Source organism: Gavia stellata, chromosome Z, assembly GCF_030936135.1.
Source record: "Gavia stellata isolate bGavSte3 chromosome Z, bGavSte3.hap2, whole genome shotgun sequence".
Lineage (NCBI taxonomy): Eukaryota > Metazoa > Chordata > Aves > Gaviiformes > Gaviidae > Gavia > Gavia stellata.
Window position 1 is genome coordinate 19,715,808 of NC_082637.1, and position 27,974 is coordinate 19,743,781.

The window sequence follows — 27,974 nt, forward strand, 5'->3', positions numbered from 1 at the left end:
CTTTGGTGCTCTAGTGTTTGGTAGTCTTCATTCTACGGAAAGAAAACGAAAAGAAAAAAGCTCTCTTTAGTCTGAAAGTGAGCACTAAAGTCAGCTTGCCATGTGAATGAAATGAGAGAACCCCGAGGAACAAGATCTCAGCAACATACCACTATCTTTGGGTAAACATTTGTTTGCAATATCTTTTTAAAATAATACTGTCAACTTCAGTGATTGACGATTTCACCCCATTTATCACTGACAACTAGAATTATTTTTTCAGCTGTGGATCATGTTAATTGTGGAAGCTAATAGGGAGGAATGTGAGGTAAATGGTCCCAATACTTTTAGTATATGTGATGACTTTACCAGACTTGCAGTACTGTATTTACTGTAACCAAAAGGTCATGCTCTATATTTTAAAGGTAAACAATGAACTTTTCTGCATCAGTCACACTCCTGCAAATCATGTACAAAAATATTTTTAGAAAAGGCAATTAGCATTTTTTTTTTTTTTAAATTAACCTTAGTTTTAGATACTTGAAGGAAGGCTTTCAACTTTAACTGACACACGTGTAAAAGAGAGAGGATTACAGCTATCTTATTGGCAAACAATGCAATTTAGTAAAGATGGACTAAGGCTGTTATAATTTACATTATTGGCAATGAGCGCTCATTTCTTCTCTGTAGCAAGGTAAATATCGAGGCAGTGATGAGATTGCGTTTTTCATTCCACTGTTAAATAAAAAAAAGCAACTTCCCAGATACTCCAGTTTAATTGATGTTAATTTTAAATGCTACAATACCATTCACATTTTGAATCTCTAGGTCTTACAAAGACACGATACATGGGAATGTTACAATAAAATAATTCTGGTGCAGTTTTGCAAATAGACATTTGTTGTTATAGGCATTAAAAATACACAGTTTTGATACTGGCAGAAGTGGGGTCTTTGAAAAGTATACAATAATACTGTAATTTGGCTGTATAAGCTTCTCTGCGGATATGCTATTGAACATGGTAGCACACAAAGCCTACTATGAGATGTACATGAAGCTTTTGTTTCAAAAAATAGCAGGATACGTGTTAGTGGAAAATGGGTATGTGCTTTCAGGTAAACGAGATAACTTGATACAGGACAGAAAATGCTACTTTAGCATGTGCTAACAGAATGCAGAATGGATTAATTTCTATAGAAGAAATTTTTAGAGTGCCAACCTTAACACACAGCAGGAATTGTTGCTTTAAAGGGACTGTGTCAAAATTGACAGACCCAAAATGTAACCTACCATAAAATTAAACTTTTTACGAAATGCCCTTTTGATCCTGAAAAATCTATCAACCTTAGAAATCCAAGACTGTCACATTGTTAAAATACCAAATACTTTGCTGTGTGATTGGCCATTAAACTTGGTTTGGTTTTGCAACATGTATATGCATGTCATGATTCTGCTCTCTCCTCCACACTGTCTTTGGGACTATGCATTTAAGCAGTACCAGATCTTTTGTTTGGGATTTCCATGATTTAGCATTTCAGTTAGCAGTAATTTATAACAAAAGCTATAATATGAGGCTTCTGTACTCCAATGGTAAACGTCTCCTTAGAACGAGGGCAGTTCTTCATACATGGAAGTTGCCAAACCACAAAAGGATTTATTTTTGTCTTGTTTTTCTTAATACATGCAAATACTTTCCAGTGCACACTGAAATGCAATAAATTATAGTTACATGGCATAGTAATAAAAATGAACAACAGCATTTCACTATTTCAAGGTGACAGGTAACAAAGAAGCGCTGTGGTGGCTGGTTTTATTTTTTGTCAGTTTAAGCTCACAATCTAATAGTGAGAATTGAGAAAATTAATTCTTAATGGCTTTCCTTATATTGTACACAAGCATAATAGGTACAATTCATGCCTCTTACTTATTAGCATGTGGGCAGGTTCTCAAATATATGTATAGATTTTTCATTTGTGAGGAAATGTTTCTGTGCTTAGAAATTAACTATAAAACAGCTTTTCATTAAAAATACGGTCTTTACCAAAACCAGGCTATTTTCAGGCAACGAGTCCCTCTATTCCCATAATAACAGTATAGCTGGGCATGGATTATGTGATTTTTCCTCTTCACACCCTCAACTCTTCATTTTCCATAATCACCCCAAACCAGCACAGTGCGAAACACTTTTGTTTGGTTTACTGTTAACCTGACAACCAGATGATTAAAATAGCTCTCTTATGTTCTCCCCACCTTATTGCCACAGATAACTGAAGCTGCACAGACTACTGTTAGCACAAATATTCCCATTTGAACATCTGCCTTTTCTAGAGAGTTTCAGCGGTTAAAAAATTAAGACATATTTAAGATATCATAAATGGAAGTGCTGAACATGCTTGATGCACAAATATACACTCCACAAACAAGGCTGTTCTGAACATATTCCATCAAAACCCACCAGAATACCACGTACTACATTTTCCTATGAAACCTGGTGAATGAACAAGCAATATATGCAACATACTTTGGCTTCTCTAAATATAGCTGTCATAAAAGCTAAAATACATTATAAGGAGCTAGCATGAAGCATAAATGTCTCAGAACTAGTTAAATTAGACCTGATCTTCAGTCCAACCAACACACTGAAGTTAGTCAGTTCACCTATGAGGGCTGAGAATTGAAAAGGATAATGATCTTTTTCAGTCTCTTCACCTAACAGAATTCAGCAGCCCTACTTGATTTCAGGGGTCCTTTCTACTGCAGATACTGAAAAAGGTATGGTTTTTGTTTTCATGTAGGATATGGGACTCTCTCTCATCCTTGTGTTAACCCAGGCCCTGGATGACTAACCCTACAGCTGACACAAACAGATGCTTTTATTTGTTTGAACTATTAGGTCAAAGGGCTAATGAGCTAATGAAAATTCTTTCAAGAGCTATCAAATGAGGCATGATTAGCAGATTTTCAGTTCCTATTTATATGAAACAAAAGAATTAAAAAAATATTCCGAGTTTACAAATCTTTCATTTCCATCCTAGTTTTGGCAAGAGGCAGATTTAAAAATAATAAAATGAAAAAAGCATACCTCAGTAGCTGAATCAGCAAACCCAGTTTGGCTCAGCAGTGCTGTACTTCCATCAGCTGTTACAACTTGTGTTGTGAGAGTATCTTCTACTCAAACAGTGTTTGATAGGATAACATTGCATTTTCTCAGCAAGCTTTTATTCTTCCCATAGTATTTTCTTTTACTCAACTTCTGTAGCTTTTTTTTGTACATGTACTTTGCCATGCCACTTTATTTAAAAATAATTTCTACCAGTATAAACATGTCCCTCAGTTTAACATCATAATGTTAATAATTGTATAAAGATTATTCCAAACTCTTTTCCACCAATAAATCTGCAATATCTTTCAGATATATTTCCAGAGTAACAACATTTTGCTGTGGAAATGGAAATCAGACAATTTTTTGAAGTTTCTATTTTACTTATGTATGTGTGTAAATGTGTAACTATGTATAATTTAGTAATGATTATACAGTAATATTTGTTTTCATCTAGCAGTAAATAATTTACCTCGAAGATTCCAAATCAAGGTAATATGCCATACTCCCAAACTGGCTACTACTCAAGAAATCCATACTTAGCAACTCAATTCTACACAGTGTTTATTTTTTTTTTTTTTTTTTTTTTTGATAGTGGAAATCATGTATAAATCACAAACAGTACAAGTTCCTCATGTCAGAAGTTGTCCACTTGAATGGGTCAACTTCTGTGTATAGATACTGTATTTTTAGTATAAAGTCAAGATAATATGGCAGTTAACTAATACTTTTGACTACAGTAAAGATACAAACTTCTGTAATATAAATTAATTGCCATTACAAAAGGCAACTATTAACTAATACGGTACAAAAATCTGCAACTTCTATAAATATAATGAAATGCAAGAAGTTAAATGAAATAATACATCACAGATTTTTGTATAGCGCATTTGAAGAGGCAAGCTAAGATACACATGGAGCATTATACAGCAAGAAAGAATATCAAAACCCACTAAGATTTAACTTTTTTCCATACAAATGCTAGAAGTACAAGTACAGGACACAACATGGAAGCAGTAAGATTACCAGTTCAGAGCGGGTAGACAAAGAAGTCTTACTGGCAAGTTGTAAAGCATTAGGCAGCAGACAGAAGCTTGTCAAAACCAGCTGTTGTTGGATACTGATTGATAATGTTTTCATTCTGACGGCTGAGACACTGCAGACAGCCACAGGTCTGAGAAGCAGCCCAATGTGGGCACATACACATACACACACATACACACGCAAAGTAATTTAACAGATGGCTAAAGAACATCAAAGCACAATATCTTTTTTAAAAAGACAATGTTCACTCCTTAATGAACTTGCATGGAAAGTAGAGCCTAGTGCCCAAGTTTATTTCACCTAAATGATGAACACATGTGAAAAGATTTAAAAAAAAAAACAAAAAAACCCCAAACAATTGAGTTTGGTCATCTGAACAAAAACTGCATGGTGCTTACATATTCTACCATAGCTAGAGCTATGGTAGCATTTTAGACAAGGAAGTGTGACGTGAGCTGCTATAAACATTTTTAATTCCTCCATAAAAAGGTGAAGGCGTTTATAGTAGTAAAAAGGTTCACATCCATTAAGTACATCCACAACACAAAACCACAGAAGAACTACATTCAAAGTAAAGTTAAGTGTTGGTCTTAGCCTTAAGCAGTTGAGGTATTGTTTCAACCTGTGGTGAGGAATGATCACTATATTAGTAAGAAAAAGCATATTCAAAATCATTCTGAAAAAAAAAAATCACTGCTCCTGTGCAGTTGGCATTTTCCTAAAGAAAAAGCATTAAGCATCAAAAGGTCCTAGCCTAAGTTGCCACTGGCATATGCCAAAGTCGTATTCTCATCGACTTCTTGGGCCTTTTGCATGTTAGTCATGTAGCACCTTCCAACAGTGCATAGCTGGGAAATCAAGACGAAAATGTAACTTGGAAACTCTAAAGTTTTTGAACGAGACTCACTGATAGTACAAATAAGTACGTGTTTAAGAATGCAATACAGTTGGGCTTATTTTCATTTGCTGCACCTTTTGGTCTATTAACTTTAATATGGGAAAGAAGGGGAAAACCAGTAAAAAATTTTATCTCTCCTCTTCTAACTAATGCTCAGTGAAAAAGCAGTAAAAGCTCTGAATGCCTCTGTCACCCCAAACTGCCTGCCTTCTCTGACAAATAATTCTCTCACTCTGCCCTACCACTTACTTGTCGTTGTCCATAAACAGGACAGAAAACTAGGGACCTTGTGGAAATCTGGGGGCTCTGTAGCCTCTAAGCTCACATCAACTAAGAGAGAGTTTGGAACTGTAAATTAGATCCAGTTCCTCTTTAAATCCAGGGAAAGAAGCCTCCTTAACCCACACAAGAGAAACTGATGGGCAGCTGGGTCCATCTAAACTGTGCAGAGAACCGAACCAACACAGGGCTCCTCTCTGTGTTTTAAAATGAACAATTCCAGTTCTTGGATATTTCCAAGAGTATTAGGAGTGAGGTGATCGACCTGGCAGGAAAGAGAAGAAAAACAAAGCAAGAAGAGATGCCCTTCAGGCTTTCTGCCTATTCTATCACAAAATCAAACACAGAGCTTACCAGTTTTCCCAGCTTCTTTCTGATAATAGGAAGCAAGTTAAAATAGTGATCATCTGACCATGCATTTGGGCAGAAATAATTCTGAGGGAGAAATGCAAGAAATCCGTGGAAATTGAAAAGTAAACAAAAAAACCTACTTAAAACATTTTGTTTAATAAAGAGTAATAGAGCAAGTAATAGAGAAATGGCTTTTATAAGCCTTTAAAAGCTGATCCTTGCTATTTTCTTATTCCCAAATAAACTAGTGAGAAACTACAATAAACTTCAAACTTAAAAAAAAAAAAAATTATCAGAATGGAAAGATATGTTGCTCAAAGCCCTGAAAAAAGGAGTTATGAGTTTCAAAACACAAACAGAATCGATGAGGAATCACTGACACATCACTACAGTTTGTGTCTGCAGACACTCATGCATGAGGGGAGCTGAATGCACAAGGCACAACATTCAAGGTGTGCACCAGTCCAGCGACTGATGTGTACATACCCTGTTGTGACTGACTTAATGGTGAATCAGTGATCTGGTATGTTTCTTTAATGGACAAAATCGGTTTATAATGTTTTAAAAAATCAACAAAAGGCAGCCAAAAAACTGCAAACCTACAATGGGGAAAACTTGGAAAGCGGAAATATGCACTGTGTTACTGGAACCAAATGGGATTTTTCCAAATGTATTACAAATGTTGTTTCCAATGAATACTTTTTTGTCCTCTAAGTAACATTTAGCCCAGAGGAAGTTTGAAAGAACAAGTTATAAACCCTTGAAAAGAGAAGCTTATAGTACAAACAATGGAAGGCCCTTAATTACGGTATAGATGCCTTGGCAATGTTACGATAACAGTAGTACTCTATGAGTCAGTGATAAAGGAAGCAATCCTTATTTAATATCAGTCACACTTCTAACCAGTAATAAAGCCTGCAGAGCTGAATTAACAGGCATTTGCTTTGCTTCTCTTATGGAAAACTACTTTCAATGAAAATTATTACTTTATCCAACTTTTGTATATCTTCTAAAAATATTGTTACTTAGACCACCTGTTTATGTCACTTATTTTTCCCAAATACTGTTATCCGCACACATCGGTTTGCTAATTTACCTTTCAGGAAACTTCCAGCAAAATAACGTTTCTGCCTTTGACAAGGTTATGCAGTCACTTTAAAAGAGGAATCAACTAACTTGTCAACTGTGTTTTCACTTAGTAAAACTTCAGGACTAACTTTGCATTAACACGAAACGGCTTGCCTTTAAGGTATTTATTAAGGTTCTCAGTGGCTGTGCTTTCCATACTGCGGTGTCAGTAAACAAGCTAATATAAATTAGTCTCACAAATCTTTAAGACATAGTTCTTTTTTAAAAACCAAGGTAGCAGGTAGAATTACTCCTTTATAGACTATGTTATTTTTGTGCGTGTAGAATTTACTATCAAGGATGATCGCAACGGAAGAAAGCAACATGCAGTGTGCAGAAATAGTGGTAAACAAAGAGGAACTCCCTATTTCAGTAGTGTAGACAACTTTACTGGAAATAGTTGTGTACCTGATTCACAGAATATTTATTTTAACAAAAGGACATTCTGCACTAACTGTGTATGAACAACATATCACAGGACAGTCTTGATATCACACCATAATTAAGCTGTGAGCAGAATGTGCAGGTACAGTGATGCTTGGAGAACCACTCTTCTCTCTTGCATTTCACATTCTTGAAGGTTCGAGGTCTCTCTCTTCTAGCAAGTTTATTAGAAGGGAGAAGCTGTCTTTTACTGCCTCCATATCATCCAAGGAGCAGGGTTTAAGAATCCAGCGCTTTCCACGTGCAAGTGGCTCAAGTTCAAAATATTTTTTTATCTATTAAGAAAAAAAAAGAGACCAATGTATTAATATTATAATGACAACTCTCTGTCTCTCATCTAAAAAACCAAACCATCAAAAAAACCCATGTAAAAAGATTAGGATACTCATTTTTAGAATCTTACCCACAGCTGTTCTTATAATACAGGTTATATGACGTGACCTGAAAGTGTTTTCTTTAGGGGTGAGTGACCTGCTTGGAAGCTACCATTCTACCCATTTAACAGCATGGGAGGTCTGGGGAAGAATTATACGGACTTAAGGCAAAGAGCAAAGAATACGAAGCAAGTGGTCAAAAACATAGCAAAACCAGCAAAAGTAACTAAGAAATTTTAGGTTATGTTTGTATTTTAATGTTAAAGCTGTCTCATCATACTCTTATTGGTAAACACTTAAGATGCAGAATTTGTCACCAGACTACTCTAACTTCACAAATGAGCTGTCAAAAATGTACAAATCCTAAACATTGTAGTCAAAGGTGAGCTATAGCAGAGGGTTTCTTAATGACCTTCAGAACACTAGAAAAACTAAAATTCTTCCAAAATCAGTTAGTTTTTCTAAGATTAAACATAGAAGACTAGCACATTAATGTGATGAGGATAGTAGTAAGTATTATACGTGAGAAATGATGGTTTTCTACAATCATTTTAGTTCAAAATCCAGCATGTTCCAGAAGACTTCAGCTGCTTACTAAAAATACCTAATAATGCCTATAAAGAAGGAAACCTTTTAATTAAACTAATTTCATTTTTACTTCTGAAGCAAGCATGTGGAAAGGATGCTTAAGAATATGATGTAATACAGAGTTGCAAGTTTTGAGGTGAATATAAGCCTTGACAAAATAACTAAGGAAGATGCAGTTTCTTGGAAAGACCAATCATCACTGACACTAATTACAACAACTGTCAAGGCAGAAACACCGACCCACAGAAAGACTGAAAAAGAAAAGACTTTCATTTAGTAGTATACTCCAATCACTTTTCAAAATAGCAAGTACAATACCAAAAAATATTTTTAATGCTTTTTAGGAGAAGACAGCAGTCTGCAGGTTATTTTGGTCCACGGATTACTGTTTTCATCAAAATTTTAGTCTTTGAAAGTATTTGATTCAATACTATTTGATCCAAAAGTCTATTCATGTTTGACTTGTCAAAATAGACATTTAGTTTTTACATCCAAAATTATATCCATCAGTACTTGCTATTGTCAACATACCAGCAGAAATATTTAGTCCTGACTTAGTTTGAACATTCTTGTTCCTTGTAATTATTGCCAAATAGTCTTAATTTTCTTTTATCACAGACTGTGCCACAAATATGCAGAACAGGAACAGTTACTCGTATTGTGGTAGGCAGTAGAGGCCCTAGACAGGCAAGTGGAGCCACACTGTGTAAGGCTCCGTGTACGGGGGGAATAAAAAAAAGAAAGAAAAAAAAAGGCTTCAAAAGCCCAAACAAGCTGCAACATCTCTATGCAGCTCTTATAGTGTCTATATAAGTTTTGTTTATCTAGTAATGTATTCCAATAGAAGAAACTGACTGTAGTTCTATCAACTCACATAAATCAGAATTCAATCGTGACAATGTGGCAGGAAGGGTTTCTTATTTTTTAGAAAGGAATTTTGAGCACAGTGTTTAGAAACAACTATCAGAAAAAAAAGGTGGTTTTGAGATGGGAATGTCTGCTTCCCCAGCTAAGATACAGTTGAAACCTTTTAAAATCTGTTTCCAACAAAGCAGAATTGTATCAATAACAACTTGCAAACATTTGACAATGAAGCGTGGTACTTGACATTCACTTCCTCTCAAACAGATTTCAGAAAACATAAAAGTTTAAATGAACGGGACTTCAACAACCAGTATTTTAATATCAGCATACCTACTTTTTAGCATTGTTATCTCAGTGACGTATTAGTATCTGATACGTTAGCATCATTATATGTGATCAGAACCGAAATACTAATCTCTATAAGGGATGTATCGCATGTCTCCAGCAGCTGAAGTGACACCAAATTGAATCTACCCCCACTAATATATTGAATTAATGGTGCCGCTCATAGTACTGGAGAAGCAGAGTAAGAAAGCTCTCTTGCCTGTTTCAGCAACAGCCTCCTTGACTGCTAAATAAGGGGAGGAAGTAAAAGCCTCACAGCAACATAACGAAGCAAGGTGTCAGTGCAGCTAGCTGATAGAGCAGCCTGCTGGTGTTAAGCTGACAAATATGGCTGAGTAATTTGAGATATTTCAGACCCACAACCCAGAGGATGTCAACCACACCCCCTCTACTGGAAGACTATTGCCATCAGCCCCTTGAGCTCACTGAAGTCTTTCCACAATTACATACCCTCTTGAATTAAGGCTATTCCATATGAAGAAATTATTAGGAAAAGGTCATTACATGGTAAGGACAGTACTTGGGTTTAAAAGCATTAAATATCTAGAAACACACTCATAAGGAAATGATGGCAGTAAGCAGACTAGCACTGACTCTTGTGCGTTTGTGGGCAAATATGACATTGCTTACCAAGTAGCTTCTAGCCAAGAAAACCACAATGACTTTAAGCTATATTTCAGTGACTGCAGATGCCAAGACAGAATTTGTATTTCAGCAGTAAAACAGCATCAACTGTCAATTTAGTGAAACAAATTTTGCAGATAAATTATTTAGTTGGATGCCCAACACTGATTAAAATTTATTTTTTGCTATTTCTAGATAAGTAATTAAAATGTAACAAAATCAGCAATGTGTGGTCATCATTTTCCACACCTAAGGAACAGTTCAGAGTATCTGCATTAATAATAGGGCCTAAATGAATGCTGAAATTAAAGTGATCGTTAAGCAGAGGCTTTTGAAATGGGAAGTTTTGCTATTGGCATGAAAGCACAACTGCTTATATTCACATAAGTAACAGCTATTTTGTTCATACCTACAGAGAAAAAAAGATTTGCTAGATGAGTTGTCTCTAATCCAAATACAGAAAAATAACACTAATTGGCTTACAAATAATAAATAACTAAACCAGAAGTAGCACAGAAGTGATTTTCCATAACCCAAGGGACACTCTGTGGTATGTTACTATATTTCCTCATTTAAACTTCACACCACAAAGGAGTTTGCTAAAGCCCAGAGCTTGGCAAGTGTGCTCTACGACTTTGAAACTTCCAGGAAGAAGTTTGGAGACATAAATATTTTCCAATTTACTACAACTTCTTTCCCCCTTTAACTCAGAAGATGTCATTCAGTTCTAAAAAACAGTAAGGTTTTTTTAGACTTAGAAAGGAACCCTTTTTCACATGCAAGAGATGAAACAACTACATGAAAATAGACTGACACAATCAGATGCCCAACACTGTTTATACAGTTGAGTTTTCCACTGGAATGCTCTCAGCTCTTCATCTGCTTTCATTTCTCTAGTTGCTTTCTGCCCCGATGACTATCATTCACACTCATTCCCTACCAGATTTCCTAAGAGAATGCACACTAATCACCAAAATATCCAAAGGAAGCTGAAATTCTCTGAATACTCACTCACCTATGTAGTTCTTGCATAATCAGATAATCAGCAGTAACTATTTTACAGCTCCCTTCAATTGCACTAGCACAAAAGGGGTGAGCTCTTAAAAGAAGCTCTTTTGTCTTCGCCTCTTGCATAAAAATGGTGTAAAGCTTTCTGCCTGTTCATGGATGCTGAAGCAAAATATAAAGACTCAAACATGCTTCAGATGTCTCACACGTTAGACATGCAACTACATACTGGCTTTGCATTTTTAAGTGTTTACTTCGGGATTGCTAAATTTTTAAGATATAACCTTAGAAGAAAATATAATCAATTAAATCCACACAATTTTAAGACTTCTTTACTACGATTTTACAGGATCTCACTGTATGTCTTGACTCCACATGGGGGCCTTGTTTTATAGAGAAGCTGACATTGTATTTATGCCACATTCTGAAGTCAATAAAATCTAACAATACACGTTTGCAATTATTCCCACTCTTCCCACACTCCACCTTCTAAGTCCTACTCTACTAGCACAATACAATAAGCATATGGTTATCAAATGTTGCTTAACCTACGTGCTAGAAAAGCCAAGACACAATAAAAGGATTGGTGCCCAGAACCTCAGCTGGTGTAAATTAGCATAGCAGAGTGGAACTGATGTTACTGGATTGATACACATAAGCTGAGTAACCAGGCCCTGCTGAAAGCTTTTATATGTTCTATTACTGGATCTCATCTAGCCACAACACACATGAACATAAGACGTACAGGAAAACTTAGATGCTGTAATATAAGAATACAGAGTCATTTCGATCTATTACTCAACATGAAAACAAGCTGATTGTTGAATGAAAAATAAACAAGTACTATTTTTCATTTGCATTCAAAATTTTAATACCAAATTTCACCAAAACAAAAAGGCTTCCAAGCCACTCTGATTAATCTGTTGTAAACAAATATAAAATTCAAGTACTCACTTCCATTACCAGGCTGTATTTGGAGAATTTAATGGATACAATATTTTTTCATCCATTGCTGTTTTACTTACCAATTTTACTGGGGGGGGGAGGGGGGGGGGCGGCGGGAAGGAACAACACATGTGTACTATATCTAATCAAAGACTGCACAGTTATGTCAGTGTCCCCACTAGTCTAAATACTAGTCTGTAAAACTTTTACAGGATTAAGCAAGCACTACTGAATGTGGGTGACTGGGGGAGGTATGAATTAAACTAAAATTGCCTAATTTGCTGAATCTGTGTAATAACGACAAGAAAGGTTTGTTCATCTATCCCAAATCTGCATGAACAAGAAATGCAGTAATAATGGGAGATTGGGGCTCCCCATATTCACATTGTGAAATTTTCATTGAGCTGTGATGCTGAGACTACTTTTGCAGACATCATAAAAATCTGCCTTTTGGAGTGACTGTTTACAAAATGCAGGAGAGAGAGGCAATTTTGATTGCTGAGAACATGAACAACAGATGAGCTGCCTATAACAGTGACCAAGGCATGAACAAATTCAGTGTCTTTGGAGAACAGAAAATGCCAGAAGTCCATCACATAGCATTAAGTTTTAAAAAGGGAAACTACATAAAATGAGTAACTTAAAGAAAATTAACTGTGCAGCTAAAAAGGTAAAATGCTTGCAGGTGGCATAGAAAAAAATACCATAATTAGAGGCTCAGAGTATATTTATACTGCTACAGAAGACTTTAAAAGAAACAAAAAAAGGTTTCAACAGTTGCAATAAGGAAAAGGATGGTATTAGAGGTAAAAGAAGTCATGTCTAAAAAAGGAAAAGAGAAACAAAAGAAAGGAAATTCTGGCAAATTAAACAGAAACCACAAATGTTGACCGACTAACCATAGAGTGGAACCCATTGCTTAAATCACCACTGATGCTAAAAAGTAAATTGAAATCCACTCTAGTTTATGTTAGTCTGCTGGACTGCAAACTGCACAGCCTCTTGCGCTGCTACATGTACTTTTCTGCTGGTCTTGTTCCGCGTATAGGGATTTATAGGAGTGGGTGAAATGGATAGGTAGCCACTTCATCTTAAATCCACTAGCTCAATCCACTGTTGTAGTTAACTGTTGAGTTAACACTTTCATGTTTTTCCCTAAAAAACTGCTAGAAACCTCTTTATCTGACACCCCACCTGGCTAAAAGTGACCTCTTGTCTGATCAGAACAGCTGTTCTGATGTGCAAAACTGTCAGCAGAAGTTTCTTAACGTTTACTTTTCCTACAGAGACACTTCATATCGTCCTGACAAGATACTTCATGTGTGTCTGCTCGTATGCTTCTTCATAACAGTGATCGCATCCATGTCTAGAGAGATCCTAGTAATGCACCTATGTCTCATAAGCACTCCCCCTAAAACACCTATACCTCATATTTATCAACTTCATATGGAATACCTCTTATGCAACAAGGAGGGAAATGAAAGTGCCTCAGCTCATGGGAAGGGATGGTGATATGCTGTGGTCTGTAGCAACCCATGCACAGGGCTATTCTCAGGAATGCTAGTTGAGAATAAACAACACTATCAGCCATAGAAATGCTCTTAAATTCTAGTTGTTTGAAGTTAAATATTTCACTGTCAGCTGACTTTTATGTGGCACTGAATCCAAAGTCTGTATGTGAAATGTTAAAAATTTGCAATGAATCCATTAAGTATCTGTTATGATAATCAGAATTATGTAACCGAGCTGCTTTTTTTTGGTTTTTAAAATATAACCTGCTGAAGTAAAACCAAAAGAAAACCCAAAAATTTCTCCTTCAGTATTTCTGCGTGATGGCAGGGTAAGCAATTTCTCTAGACAAGATTTCAAACCCATCAGAAGCCTTTTTGTATAAATCATCAGAGGCAGTCGTGAATGCTTTACAAATCAGTATTTCTAGTTTGTACAGCTTTCCAATCTTTTTTTTTTTTTCTTAATTTTGCTTTTTACAAAAGATTACCTGAAACACTTCCAATTCAGCTTTGTACTTAGCTTTGTAATAGACCTGGCTGATAGTTTTGGCTCCTAAGTCTTTACAAAGAGGAATGCAGTCACTTATACACATATTCCACAAAATAATTTACACAGTGCTTTGTGGAACAGATGCACTTTTCCATCCTTGTTATCTCCAGTGACCACAAGACACTACACTTTTCAGATTGCAAGTGATTGCTGAAAGAAATGTAATTTAAAGAAGACACCTAACTGTTCTGAATGAAGAAATAGGATGCCTGGCAAATCAGCATAGACACCCTGTTCCAAACAGAGAACACACAGTACTGGCAAATGCAAGTGTGAGACAAGAAAAAGGGGAGTGAGCTAGGGAGCTGGAAGATGAATACAGAAGGGTGCTTACTGTAAAACATAAAATATTGCATCATCTATCAGGATGGAGAGAGTGGAAGATTTTTAAAATGGGTAAGTATTTTTTTTTATACAGATACATACAGTCATGTTATAATGGGTCTGGGATAAATAAGATGGATGAGAGTGAGGACAGAAAACTGCTGAGGGTGCAAAAGTACTGCTGAGATTTGCATGTATGTGGATGGAAGCAAAGATAGGCTTTGAGGAGCTACTAGCATCTCTCAGCTCTTTTCATGGAAGTCTTTACCACACAACAACATACTACAGCATATTAGATTTCTTTGGCTACATTCAGTTTGTTCAAAAGGAATAGTAAGAATCGGGTAGCTGCCAAAAACATACACCTATACTTTGCGTTCCATGTCTCATTCATCCAGCATATTCTGTTTACATAAGCATGTGCTTTTCCTACAACTGGAAGACACAGAGATAACATGAGAACAGCAGCAGCCTATCTATATAGAAGAAACCACACTTCCAGATGAAGATTCATACAACCAGTGCTGGCCTGGACTAACAAGTGGAGGGCTCACAATATCCAACCCCAGAGTGAGCAAAACAGCATCCCTTCTTGAGTGACAAGTGAAATGAGAACAGAGAAGAAAAATGCGTGCAATGAAAGCACAGTAAAATATTTTCCTCTAATAGCTACAGCTTTATTTCTTTAATTTATTCCAAAGAGTTAATCAGAAGTGGAAATCAGACATCAGATTTAATACAAGACTACAACTAACCCTTTAAGTCACTGCTTCCTCTCTTACCCACTGCATTTTCTGAAGTACTTTGGGTTGCAACAGATAATGTCTGACAGCTGCATACTTACAGTTAAAGTGTTAGAATATAAAATCCTAAAGAGTAATACTGAAAATTAGCATATCTAAATATATTTTTAAGATATACCAAAAATAACTGATTGAATTTAAGATCAATTTAAACTGAGGCTAATTTGTTTAAATTACTATCATTGCCCTAACCTGTTAAAAAAATAAAATGGAGCATATGCACATATAGTTTTACAAGAAGCCTATTAAAAGCTTTTACTATACCACCACTCATCGCCTCTCTACCTTCTTTCACTCAGGTTTGGTTTCTTGTTACATCTTCAGTTAAGTAACTTAAAGAATACAAATAACTAGTAGAAACTCAACACTCAAGACCTTTAAGCAGCTATGTTTCAGAGCCTTGCAGAGTTTTCATAGCATTTTTTTTTAAAGATAGAGTGTGGATATTCATGGTTTACTTCAGAATATAATACTAACAAGAGTACGCTGATTTCAGCAGCAAAATATGCTAGCTTTAACTACAGACTGTGGTTTCAACTAGTAAGAAAACCTGACACACAGGTACACGAGTGCTGTTTTTACCACCAACCCCAAATGTTTACCTGTGATGTTGAATGTCAAAATAACCTTTAGAATAATGAGAAGTCCAAAGATCAATCCTTGTTATTACAGCCCTTCTGCAAATAGCATGTTTTCTGTTCAGATAACAGTTAAACAGTATTTTCTGGAGAGGTGCATATATGATGATTCATCTGTGTTTGCCTGAACATGTACATAAATCTAGCACTTGAATAAATAACATCTGTATACTGAACCCATATCTGCAAAGCACCAAAACACTGTATGGACATGTATTCTTGTATCAACAGCAAAGAACAGGATTTCTAAGGGCTTTGTGGTTGGTTCCCCACATTTACACTGCTGAAACTGTTCCAGGCCAACAGCCAGTACACAAAAGAAAAGCCATGTATTCAGCAGTAGCTGCAGTTCTACGAGATGCATGCTCTCATGCACAGAAGCTCAGACAGCAGTTATGCCTATTTCACTTGTTCTGTACCAGGCATAGAGCAGAGTGTATAAATGTACGATGGTTTCAACCTCCTTTCAGGTCCTTTGCTGATGGGAGTACTATTACTTATGCGAAGTCCACACAGAGGCCATTTCTCGTTCGAAAGCAGAAACTGTGAAATAAATCAATTTTGGAAAAAGTTAACATACAGTATTTCTGAAGTGAAAAGTGCTCCCAGAGACACAGCCACTGCCAGCTTCAGTTCCTGGCTGCCAGAATGCCATGGGCTCTGTGACCCCCCAGTTCCTCCAGCGCCAGGGACTTCTGCAGAAGCTGTTTCTGAGGATTTCCTCCTTGCCCTATGGTTAGAAGAGGCAAATTTGTGCTTCGGGTTTTCTAGGTCCAGGCCTCTGGAAGCGCCAATGCTTCCAAACGCACAGCAAGCCACTGCTTTAAACTAGTATTCCAGGCAGCTCCAGACTCATCTCCAGTTCTTGGTATTTAATAACTCTCCACCCAGAAATATGGCAGAACTACTTCATGCTCTGTGACAAGGACCTTGCTTGAGTAAGGATCCTCACAGTTTCCAGATTCCTTCATAAAACACAAGGATACCAAGAGGAAAATTACACAGCTCAAATCAGACACAGTCCTGTACACAGGGGTACAGAGAAAACCCATGTGCAAAACCAATTTGCCACTACCTCTAAAATGATAGGAAATGCATAAACAATCATAGATATGGAAAAAAGGGAGCACTTTGCACTGCAACAGGATGTTTTAAGCCAGGTAAGTGAACTATTTCCAGTACTGGGAAACAATATTAGTGAACCTGCAGAGGTTTGCAGCAATGATGCTGGAAAAGCCAGGGATGACCAGAAGGATTTTCAGAAGGTGAGTGAATACAATGAGATGCTGAAGAACTGTATGGTTCTTTTGACTCTTGAACTTAAAGGTAATAGGATAGAATCTCTCTTTTTCCAAGTTCCGGTGTTATACCTTCCCTTACCGTGGGTTGCAGCAGGGAGTTCTACCTGTCTGAGAAGTCTTTAGTAAAAAGGTCCCATGGGAAGGGACAAGCAAGAGAGTAATGAATACTCTTCACTTACCTCATCAAGACACCACTTGCCCTACATTATCCCAACCCACACTTCAAGGAAAAATATGAAATAATAGGCAGTAGATCAAGAGTTACATATACATAAAAGAAGAAAGATCCACTGATATCTCAGGCAGGATATCAACCTTTACATAAAAAAACCCCATACCCAAAGAAACCACACTTCTCTCCAAAGAATGCCAGGGCAGACAGACAGTGTCTATAAAATTTATGGCCTCCTTGAAGGAGGGCTACTGATGATAATATTGAAGATGCTAACAACAGGATCTGTAATAAAGCTATTGTTACTTTGATTAAGTGAATTAAGGCTTACCTTTGTACATCTACAACTGTGGAGTGTCTTTACAGTGTCACTGAAAAGCCAGATTATTTCTTAAGAAATGCACCTGAAGGCAGGAAGATTATGTCCTGGTGATGCCTCAATTCTCATGATTGTATCAATGAAAAACAAAAGCAGGTACTTCTCAAGCAATTCCAGCAGAAAGTGAAACCTGGCTTCTGCAAGCTGACAGGCAGCTCCTTCCCTCTACCTCTGAATCTGACTCTCAGTTTTACCAACAGGTCCTAGCGTTAGACCTGAGGTAAGCTTCTCACTGGAAATGAAATTATATATAGCAAATATATAGCTGACATTCATTTTTTAAGAGGATGAGAAGATTACCATCAGTTGACTAAAATATCTTAATGCAACAGATTTTTCTAAGTACTCTCCACTCACCTTACAGAGTCACCTACCTATTCAAAATTGTAGTCTAATGAAGGTATAATCACCTCTTTGAATTCTGGGATTCTGGTGTTGAAGAGAAGTCTCAATTCTGCACATTTGTAATTACTAATTGAGTTTTCTTTACATTAGAAATCACTACATGATAAGTTTGCTGACTACTAGTGACAAGCTAAAAGGTTATAGTGTATATCACTAGCTTTTTGAGAACATACTTGAAATTGGCACCACTTTATCACTTCTTGATAATGAACTATTAGTATGACTACAGCTAAAAAGACCTTAACTAAGTACTCTATACCAGGCCAGGAAAGGTTCTGTATATTGAATTAATGAGTTTAAGTCCCAAACTCACATATAAGAAACAACCAATTATCCTGTCTGAAACACAGGCTTGTAAAACTCTCAGTTACTTGTAAAACGGTCTGCTACACACGACTAAGATGTTGTTTAAATGACTTGTTTGACTAGATGCATTCACCATGAAATTGCTTCTTTTAAAGCATTACTTTTAAACTTGATACAAGTTAACTGTGTAAACTGAAAATGGGAAAAAAATCTGGCATTATAAAGCGTAGGTTTTCAGTATTAGTTTAGTATTTTATGAGGTCGAGGGTTACTTGAATGAGAAAGTCATCAAGAACAAATAGTCATCTGTAGGGCCATAATTGAAAGGTTTAATATGATTAAACTATTCTGCCCTTTCTACGCCAAGATATATGGTATAGGATCTAGTGTTATTCCACCACAGCCTGTGCAGCTCCAAAGTAGTACAAAGACAATAAAACAACAAATAGAACATCTTTCAGCCATAAGCACCAAAAATAAATCTGAGTTGCTATTTTTCTATAGTCTGAAAGTAGCACTATGTTATGGTTTTACACCTGACACTTCCAGTTAGGTTTAGTACTATTATTTTTTTATGCCTTTTAGGCAGCGGGTGGCATGAGAAGGGGATAACTAGCAACAGGCTACTGAATATTGCTCAATCTCCAGCTCAGGGACTCAGTTTTCAACTTTACAGTGATCCAGATTTCAAAGAAAAAGCAGAAACCATTGCAAGGAGGTCATGGAGTTGAATACATAAAAAAGAACCCCAAAGCTAAAAATATGTTCTTCAATAACATTTTAGATTTGAATGTTTAGCATGTCTGTATAAATACAGACAGATAGATCACGCCAGGGTTACTGAACAGACTAGAATTTGCAAAGTAATGTTTTATGTTTGCTTCCATAACTAGAAAATGGTTCTATTGGTTTATAATCAATCAGTGTACTAACGGTACGTTGCTAATAATTCACAGATGCTTTATGACTTAAACCAAAAAAAGTCTACTTGGTAACAGCTAAAATTTGAAATCCTACTAATGGAACATTTCCAGTTGTCCTCTCAAAAAAGGAAATGACCTCATTACAATATGAGGCACTAACAATAGTTTTTTAAAAATCAATACAACAAATAAAGTGTTTTATACATTGCTCCAGAAAAGCTGGAACAGATACTATGCTGCCTACTGCAAAACTGTTTTAGAGAAGAATCAAATTCTCAGACTTTGAATAAAAAAGTATTTGCACATGGCACAGCAGTTTACTCAACATCCAGTGAAGAGTGTCACCAGCCTGCTGTTTTATAAGCCCAGCTGTAGACAGATTAATAGAAAGGACAGTGTCATCATCATGTCAGTCAGACCACAGGCAGTGCAGCAGGAATTGGAGAGGGGAAGTAGAGAGAGGTGTGAAGAGATCAACCACATAAAATGGCTTTAGATGACTTACAAGCAATAAAACATCCTGCTTCCAAAGATGTCTAATCCATTACAGCAGAAATTACATCATATTAAATGAAAAAAATTCCAGCCCAGATGGTAGTGTATCAGCTTGATGTTTGCCAACTAGAAAGCACAAATCTGCAAATGGACTTGACAGTGCTTGAAGCAGGGTATATTGAAAAGTGGACAATGCTCAGAAAAATCAAGGTGAAACAGTGACATTTGTCTCAGGAAACAAAAAATGGTTCATTTGTTCCCTTGATAAGAGTTAAAAGGTATTAACAGGATCTATCAGTAAAAATAAGGTATAAATGTAATCAACTGGGTTTAGATTAAATTCAAATGCAGGACAAACAAGTACAACTGGATCCTATAAAAAAATCCACTGGCTGGTGATCTGACTCGATCTTCAGCTACTCTTGGGGGAGGGGAGAGAGCAGTTCTGCTTATTTTATACAAAACACATGCAACACCACAACACGTCTAGTACGATTTGTATATTCCATTTTTTATTAAAGGTTAACATGTGAACTTTGTGGATTTTACTCCAAGTGTTAGTTAAAACACTAAGTTCCTTCCCTTTTAGCCTTGTCTGCATTTATGAATACAGTATATGACGATAAAAAGCCAATGAAACTATATTTGAAGTTATATTGTTCTACTAATATAGCCTGTACACTCACAAGTCATATATAAACCAATCCTTATTTCTGTGAACACACTCAGTCATTTAATTTGCACAATGAATTTTCTAACCTAAAGGGTAAACATGAACAGTTCAATTATTTGCTTTTCATTATCCACAGTATATGATTGATTAGCTAAGTTGTTTGGTTCTCCTTCTTCACTGTGTGACATTTTAAAGCATGGCAGTAACAGACAGAAAACCCAATAAACAACACCACTTGTGTTTGTGCACAAATACCCTGGATGACATGCAATTTCTCATTTTCTATCTTCCTTTCACTACTAACATTCAGAGATGACAATAAGTTTATTATCAGTTATACAATTTACTCATGCTTGATACAATATAAGATACAGGATTGCACTTTAGCTATCAACTACACGTTAGTCTGCTCCCAAGAAGAATATCCCAGTTTGTATCATATAAAAAGGTAAAGTGACATTATCATTAAAATGGCTGCACAAAAATGCCCAACTGCAGCAAGAGGAGAAATACAATGCCTTGTTAATGTCATATCCAATACTGTTTCACCTCATTAAGCACTCCCAACATCTTGATGGGCTAATAAAGAAGTAAAAACACTGGTCAAGTAATTTTTTTTCATGAACAGTTCACCTACCTATTACCAGTCCCAAACTGCAGAGATACGTACACATCCAGTGCAACAGAAACCCATTTTACAGAAAGAAAAAAACATCTATGGTCTTATACTTTGATATTGGCATGTACTTATGCATAGTACATTCTTACCACTGCAAGTTAAGACTCACGTTCATTTGTAATCACACACCTGTGCAAACTGAACAATATATACCAGTGAACAATCGACTGCATGGAAAAGTGAGGAGAAAGGAGAGAGAGTAAGTAAAACAGGAGTTGTCTGTTGGAAATAACATACCAGTCACAATTCAAAAAGCTTCTAGATTCCTTCTTATACGTATTCTTTGTGAGGGAATAGTACTATTTAATTCAATTACTCATTGCCCATTCAAACATATATTAAAGCTATCTCTTTATACCAGTAGAAACAGCTACTGTTCAGACCTCTCCATAGTGCACTGGGCTTGGCTGCATGCTACTAACCTAACAACAGGCACCCTTCCAAATCAGAGGGGAGAGCAGAGGGCAACAACACCTCTCCCAGCTAACAGCGGTTTGTGGGATTTTTTATTTATTTATGTTTTTTTTAAAAAACACTACAGATTGCAAGACACTGTGATATCACAGTGATATAGACCATGCCTCTATCTGATGCAGGTAAATCTGGAACATTTTGAATGCTAGTTTGTATTTAAAGCTGAGGATATTCAGAAGCAGGAAACTGCAAAGAGAAAATTAGTAGAGGGACATCAAACAGGAGAAAAAAGAAATCCCTCTCTGTACAATTGCTAGCATTAATATATTTTAGGACCATGATCTAGGCCACCTTCCTGCAGAAGGAAGTTTGTGTAAAGAAGTGGAGGTCAAGCCTAGAGTGACACGGTTCACTGAATGACCAAATAGAGGTTTACATATTTCCTTTATGGCTGCTGGCACTGGTTTTGGCCTAGAAGCCTCTAATGAACAAAGAGAGCTCTGATCCCTTCTGGAGCCATTCATATGCGATTAAGATCCAACAATACAGCACTTTGATCCACTGAGCTACAGAAGGATTGGATGTTTCCTGAAGGAGTCATTTTGGGTGAAAGGGGAGGAGAAGAAAAGAAGAAGGGAATTTTCCTGATCAGGTCAATCTTACTGAGACAGCACTCTTCTCACATCTGATGTGCATTGTACTCTCTTGAGACTTTTGAAGCTTTGGGAAGATGACAGATGACTGAGGTATGGAAAAGAGGAGTGAACTGTGGTATCAGTGTCTCAAGTACAAAGAATAAATTTATCATTTTGAAGTTGGAATAAGATTAATTTTCAAGAGAGGAAAACTGAGTTAGCTGTTGCAAGCCATATTGCAACAAAGAAGGACATATAAATGGACAATCATTACAGCAAATTGGATAGCATCCTTCATAGATATGTTTGAAAAGCTTGCAGTACCATAGTCAAAAACACACGCTTCCTCACTCTGATGTAGCTGAAAACAGCAGGAGATCTATGGGTAAGTCTATAAAAAAAAAAAAATCTCAGAGAATGAACACCTGGTTCCTTTAAAGTAATCTTTCTATCTTGACACCAATATACTTCACATAACCCAAGAGAATTAAAGGCCTGTTTGAAGTTAGAAGAGCATGTACATGACACACCATTTGGAGGAGGATTTACTTTTTTCAACAGACATAAGTATTAAGCACAGGTGATGGATTCAGATCTGCAGGAATGAACGGAGGCTGGAATGTCTAGACGACCAGGAAAGCATAACACAGGTGTGACAACTCTGCTCAACTATCACATTCCAACATTTTCAGTATAAACTAAGTAACTTCCATCATCTGTTGATATAAAAGCAGAAGAGGGAAAACATATTTGGCTTTGTCTACTACAAACGTCTACTCCTAATAATTTATTTTGGAAGCTAACTCTCCTTTTCATATTTGGGTTGGATGCTTCCAAGTCCACCTGGGGATGGCTCAGCTCTCTGGCTATCCAGTACAACAGTTTTCAGTTCAGAAAACACTTTAAATTCTTTGTCACTGGTTTAGCCAAATTGCTCATACTTGAATGCTTTTTACGTGGCTTATGTGGCTGTCCTACTAGACAGCAGGTGATTTTTTGCTCAAGAGAAAATCTTCCTACTTGACATTTACACTCTAACTTCTTGAAAGTCTTGGAAATGTATGTGTACTATGATTCCTCATGTACATGTCAAGCAAAACACACTATCTTTCCTCAGATGATTTTTGCAAACCACCATGAGTGTAGAGCTGCACTGACAGCCAACTACCAACAGCAGGAAAGTTGAGGTGAAAGCAAAGGGAATTGATAAGGTGGTAACCCCAAAAGTAAAATTTGTTGTCAGTATTTGCAATAAAAGGGAGTTTGCCACCAACCTTTACCATAAAAGAGACTACCACCCCCTATAAACTACTCAGTTTTACAGTGCTATAATGTCAGATGTGTACTAAATAAATCTTGAACTACTGTGTTTCTGTACACAAGTAAGACAATGAAAAGGTGTCTAATCTTTAAAGCAGTACCACAAAAACCAAACAAACAAACAAAAAACCCCAAGCATTTTGCATCTGTGTGTTAATTCAATGTTGATAAGGAGGTTTCCTCCAATTCTCAAAAACACAGTTCACAGGAAGGTGGGATTTGCTTTGGGAAGCTCACCTGCAGCTTACACTTAAGGACTATATGGCAAGTGATTTAGGTACAGTTTACCTGTTTCGGAGTTAAAGTTACGGAAAGGGAAGTTTTATTTTCCCTGTCCCACATCTGCAGTATAACATGTTCAGCAGACAGCTTATCGGTAAAATCTTCGTCACTAATTAATGTTTGATTATTCCTGTCCTAGTTTCATCTGCTTCCCAAAAGATAATCTCAAATTAATATTTTAATTTTCATCAAGTATTTAAAAATGCATTAGAGCACATTTGCTATTACAAATCCATGAAATGGAGACAATTTAACATATCCATTAGACTGGTACAAATACAATTTCTGAAACTATAGAACAGTAGACAAGAAATCTGTCCCTTTGGAAAACTAACAGTGGGTCGCTCCCTAGGATGGACCTGCAAGTTAGCAGAGGGGCAGGAGTCTGGACAGCAGCACTCTCCCATGACATTTACAAAGTTCCAGTTCATGAATGTTACCGCTAAGAGCAGAACCTGGTCTGACAGACCCAAACAACTTACTGACCCTATTCAGAATTAACAACAAAGGCATAGATTTTAACGGCAAGTAAGCAGCTAGGCCAGTTGCTAACTATGGCCAACCTGCAACTGGACATAGTGACACCTGTGCTTTCGAAACTCGCCCTACAGCCATACACAGCTGAGATGCTTGACAGCACTAGTGTGACTGCTCTTCTTCACCCTTAGGAGTGCCCCACTTTTCAGAGTTGTCTGTACTGCAAAAGTACCCCACATCTAATTGCGTGACAATTAATTTTCAGTAACTTCATTATATTCTGGGTTTTGGAAAGTCTGCTTTGTTTTGTTCCGGTGACTGAGAAACTGATTTTTTGACATCAGCTTTCAAACAAAAAAATGGTTGTTGCTACAGATTATGATAATTAAATTGTATGCAGAGTATTGATGTATTGCAGCTGTACAGTTATGCCTCGCTTCTTGATCAGGCTTTCCCAGAAAGCCCTGTCACTTCCTTTCTGATTTAAGTTCAGAGTCAAAGTCACAGCAAACTTGTGACTGAACTTGTCTGAAATACATGTGCAGGGTAGAGCTTTCACTTGGGTAGCTGCCAGCCCACCTTTGGCTCCCAGTGGCAACCGAATATCTAGGATGAAGGATGAGAACTTGGCATATCTGCAGCAGTCCAACAGGAAAAAGTTTACTCCAGACTCCAGGGGTAACGGATCACCTCCTTTGCTTTGACTGGCCAGCTGCAACAAGGGGGGCAAATTTTCTTTGCATTCACTGGCCATGGGCTCAGTCTGCTTCATTTACTATTCAGACTTCACTGTAGCAGTAGAAGTGTCCCTGTGACTCATGCACAAAAGGCGAATGCTGCAGGACTGAAGCCCTCCCACAAACACATGGTGACTGGAGCTCCAGTTGTGGGCATACATTAAAATTAAGTCAAGTTCGGCCAGCAGAAATGGAAGTAAAAAGCGCTAAGGGGACTACACAGTTGTTTTTTTTTTTAATGTTTTCTCTGTTCCCTAATTCAGCTCAAAAGAGAGAGCCCAGGAAGGAAGGAACAGGTGAAGAAATGGTGAAGGATAAAGGCAATAGGCAGCGAAAGAAAGACGCGCTCCATCAGGAACATATCAAGACAGAGAGAAAGACATAGAACTCAAAGCAGAAAGTTCAGATCATGATTAGTTTCAGATTAGTTTTGTTTATCAGAAATTGCAAGAGGCTGATATGAGGCATTATTGTATGAGAACTACAACATCCATTACAGCTACTCGTTTATCTCCAGTGTTTCTTATTCATTTCAGAAGTCATCTGAAAGCTGTCACGCCATACAGCCCATATTTTGTGACACAATCCAGAGGTTAAAAAAAAATAAATGTATTTTGCAAATGGTACTGAGGTGTTAAAAGAATAACATACTACTCCCTGTCTTTCAGAACCACCTTAATCTGAAAAAGCTTCAACAGGAGCAGAGTTTTTATGATTCACGCTCATTCAAGAATGCCACTACCAACTGCAAATCACTTTATTATTTATGCTGGTTCAACAATACCACTACCAGTTGTAAATCATCATCATGACATTCCCTGAAAGCATGGCTAATAAAACAATATGGTAACATTTACCATCCTCATACTCAGTTACATGACCTACTATTCAGCCAGCAGAATATCTAGAATCATATACCATAATTAGAGAGAAGGTAAAACATTCAAAGCATGTCTTCAATAATATTAAAATTCAGATCTTGAATTTTTTTTCTTTTTTGTAAACACATAACCCATGAGCATTATGAGTTTAGCAAATTTGGTTTATTTACTGCTATATTACTTTCTTTCATTTTAAGGGCATATTTACCTCGGGCGTCACTTACGCAGGCATAAATAAGCTCTAGATTGATACAAATTACGATAGGGACACCAGATCTCTTTCTCAAAATGAACTGTTGGATTCTAGAAGGCTTTTGTGCAAGAATACCATATGACATTAGAGATACTAATGAAGGAAATGTCATGATATTAATGAAGGAAATGTCATATATCCCTGTGAGCTAAGTAAGTGTTATTTTCCCAGTTGTACAGATGGAAAGCTGAGTAGAGATTAAAATCCTCAAACTGGCAAGTTATTTCATCAAGTGTTTGATTACTAGTTGTGAGCAGTCCCACTCAGGTGAGTAAATACTTCACTTCTGACTTGCAAGCAATTTTTTCCAATTCTTCCCACCCACCCCCATCCCAAGTATGTTGGAATAAGCTCAGTCAGGTAATGGCTAGCCAGAAGAAAAACAACACTTCTTTTTAGGAACTGACACCAGCTCAGACTTGTTCTTTTCTGAGTCTGTGCCTTGGAGAAGTTCAGGAAACTCGTCATTTCTACACAGAAACTGTCTCCTAAAATAGCCTAAAATAGATTCACTTACAAATGCGCTCTGGCAGCACCTGGATCTGGCACATCTTGTGACCCCAGAAAGGGAATGAGACAGGTGAGTTGGTGAGGAGCTGTGACATGTTTCTGGGTTTTCCTTAGGTCATTGTCTTTTTGGAACACACGTGGAATTATTAGTGCTTATCATCTAGCTATTCAGTAAATTCCTTATAAAGGAGTGAATACATCCAGGCTTTCAGGCAGTTAACTAGCCAAAAGTTAGACTGCCAAGCAGGTAATAACAGAAAAAGGTGTAGAGGGCTGGTTTGCTCTGAAGACAAAGATAACCTATCTCTCTTCAGATAAAATATTGGGAAGCAGTAAATTACAGTAATTTGGAATTATGGAAAATTCATAATTTTTTTACTCATCTCTTTTCCAGTATGTATTAGTATAATGAATTATACATTGTACATACAGTAATCTTTCTTATCCACATCTCTCAACTTTTTCACATCACTGTGATATGACCATATAAAGTGTTAATTGTCTTTTCCTCTCCAGATGAATTTGAATACGGAAATTCAAGGGGTTTAAAATAGAGTAAGACCAAGTTTATACAAATGATGTTTTGTTGGCAAATATATCTCCTATTCTTGTGGGTAAATTTATACATAAAGAACTGCAATATATCGAACAAATTTTGTCCCATTTCCCCATATTTACAGATATATTAGGAGTCCCTGTGCTGTGTATTTGCCACACGCATAGTTGTCCAAAAGATAGCTGAGGCTTCTGCTTGGCATGGAGCCAAGAAGACAAGATACTAAAGCCTATTAACGGTGTATCATGACTGTGAATTAAAGAATCCCGTGGAACCATAAACTGTCTAGAAAGAAAATGAGAAAAATAATAAAATTCGATCAGAGGGTTAATATATTTTTATTAGTGCCTGCCAGCAGACTAGTAATAGACCACTTAAATGTGTTCAGCAATATACCTGACTTGTGTCAGATGCATAGTGGTGAAAAAGTCTGCAGACAGTAGAGTATTTATAGCTAATTAAAAAAAAAAAAAAAAAAAAAAAAAAAAAAGAACCTGACTAGACTTAGCATAGATTTTATCTGTGTTTCTCAAGCTGATATTCTCTGGAGCTTGGAGATTCTCTAAAGGAATCAAAACATTCCCAAATGCTCCCAGGCTATCAATGACAATAATTACATAGCAAGGATTGCTGGGAAACTAGAATTCCCACTTTAAAATCCCAAACTATCTAAAAAGCTCAAAACACAACTCTGCCCCCACCAAACTCTGTCTAAACAAGGTAAAAATAGCTGTCCCATGCACAGAAAATTTGCCCAGTTCAGAAGATGAGTGCTGCAA

General features: G+C 36.8%; 1 protein-coding gene across 2 annotated transcripts in view; it reads right to left on the minus strand.

Annotated features, from left to right (window-relative positions):
• Positions 1-3,671: 3,671 nt before the first annotated feature.
• ARL15 (ADP ribosylation factor like GTPase 15) overlaps positions 3,672-27,974 on the minus strand; it is a 219,976-nt gene continuing 195,673 nt past the window's right edge. For both annotated transcript variants that reach the window (XM_059833588.1, XM_059833587.1), the window contains exon 5: positions 3,672-7,498. In XM_059833588.1, the coding sequence (XP_059689571.1) occupies positions 7,346-7,498 (153 nt within the window). In that variant the 3' untranslated portion in view covers positions 3,672-7,345. The remainder of the gene's footprint in view (positions 7,499-27,974) is intronic.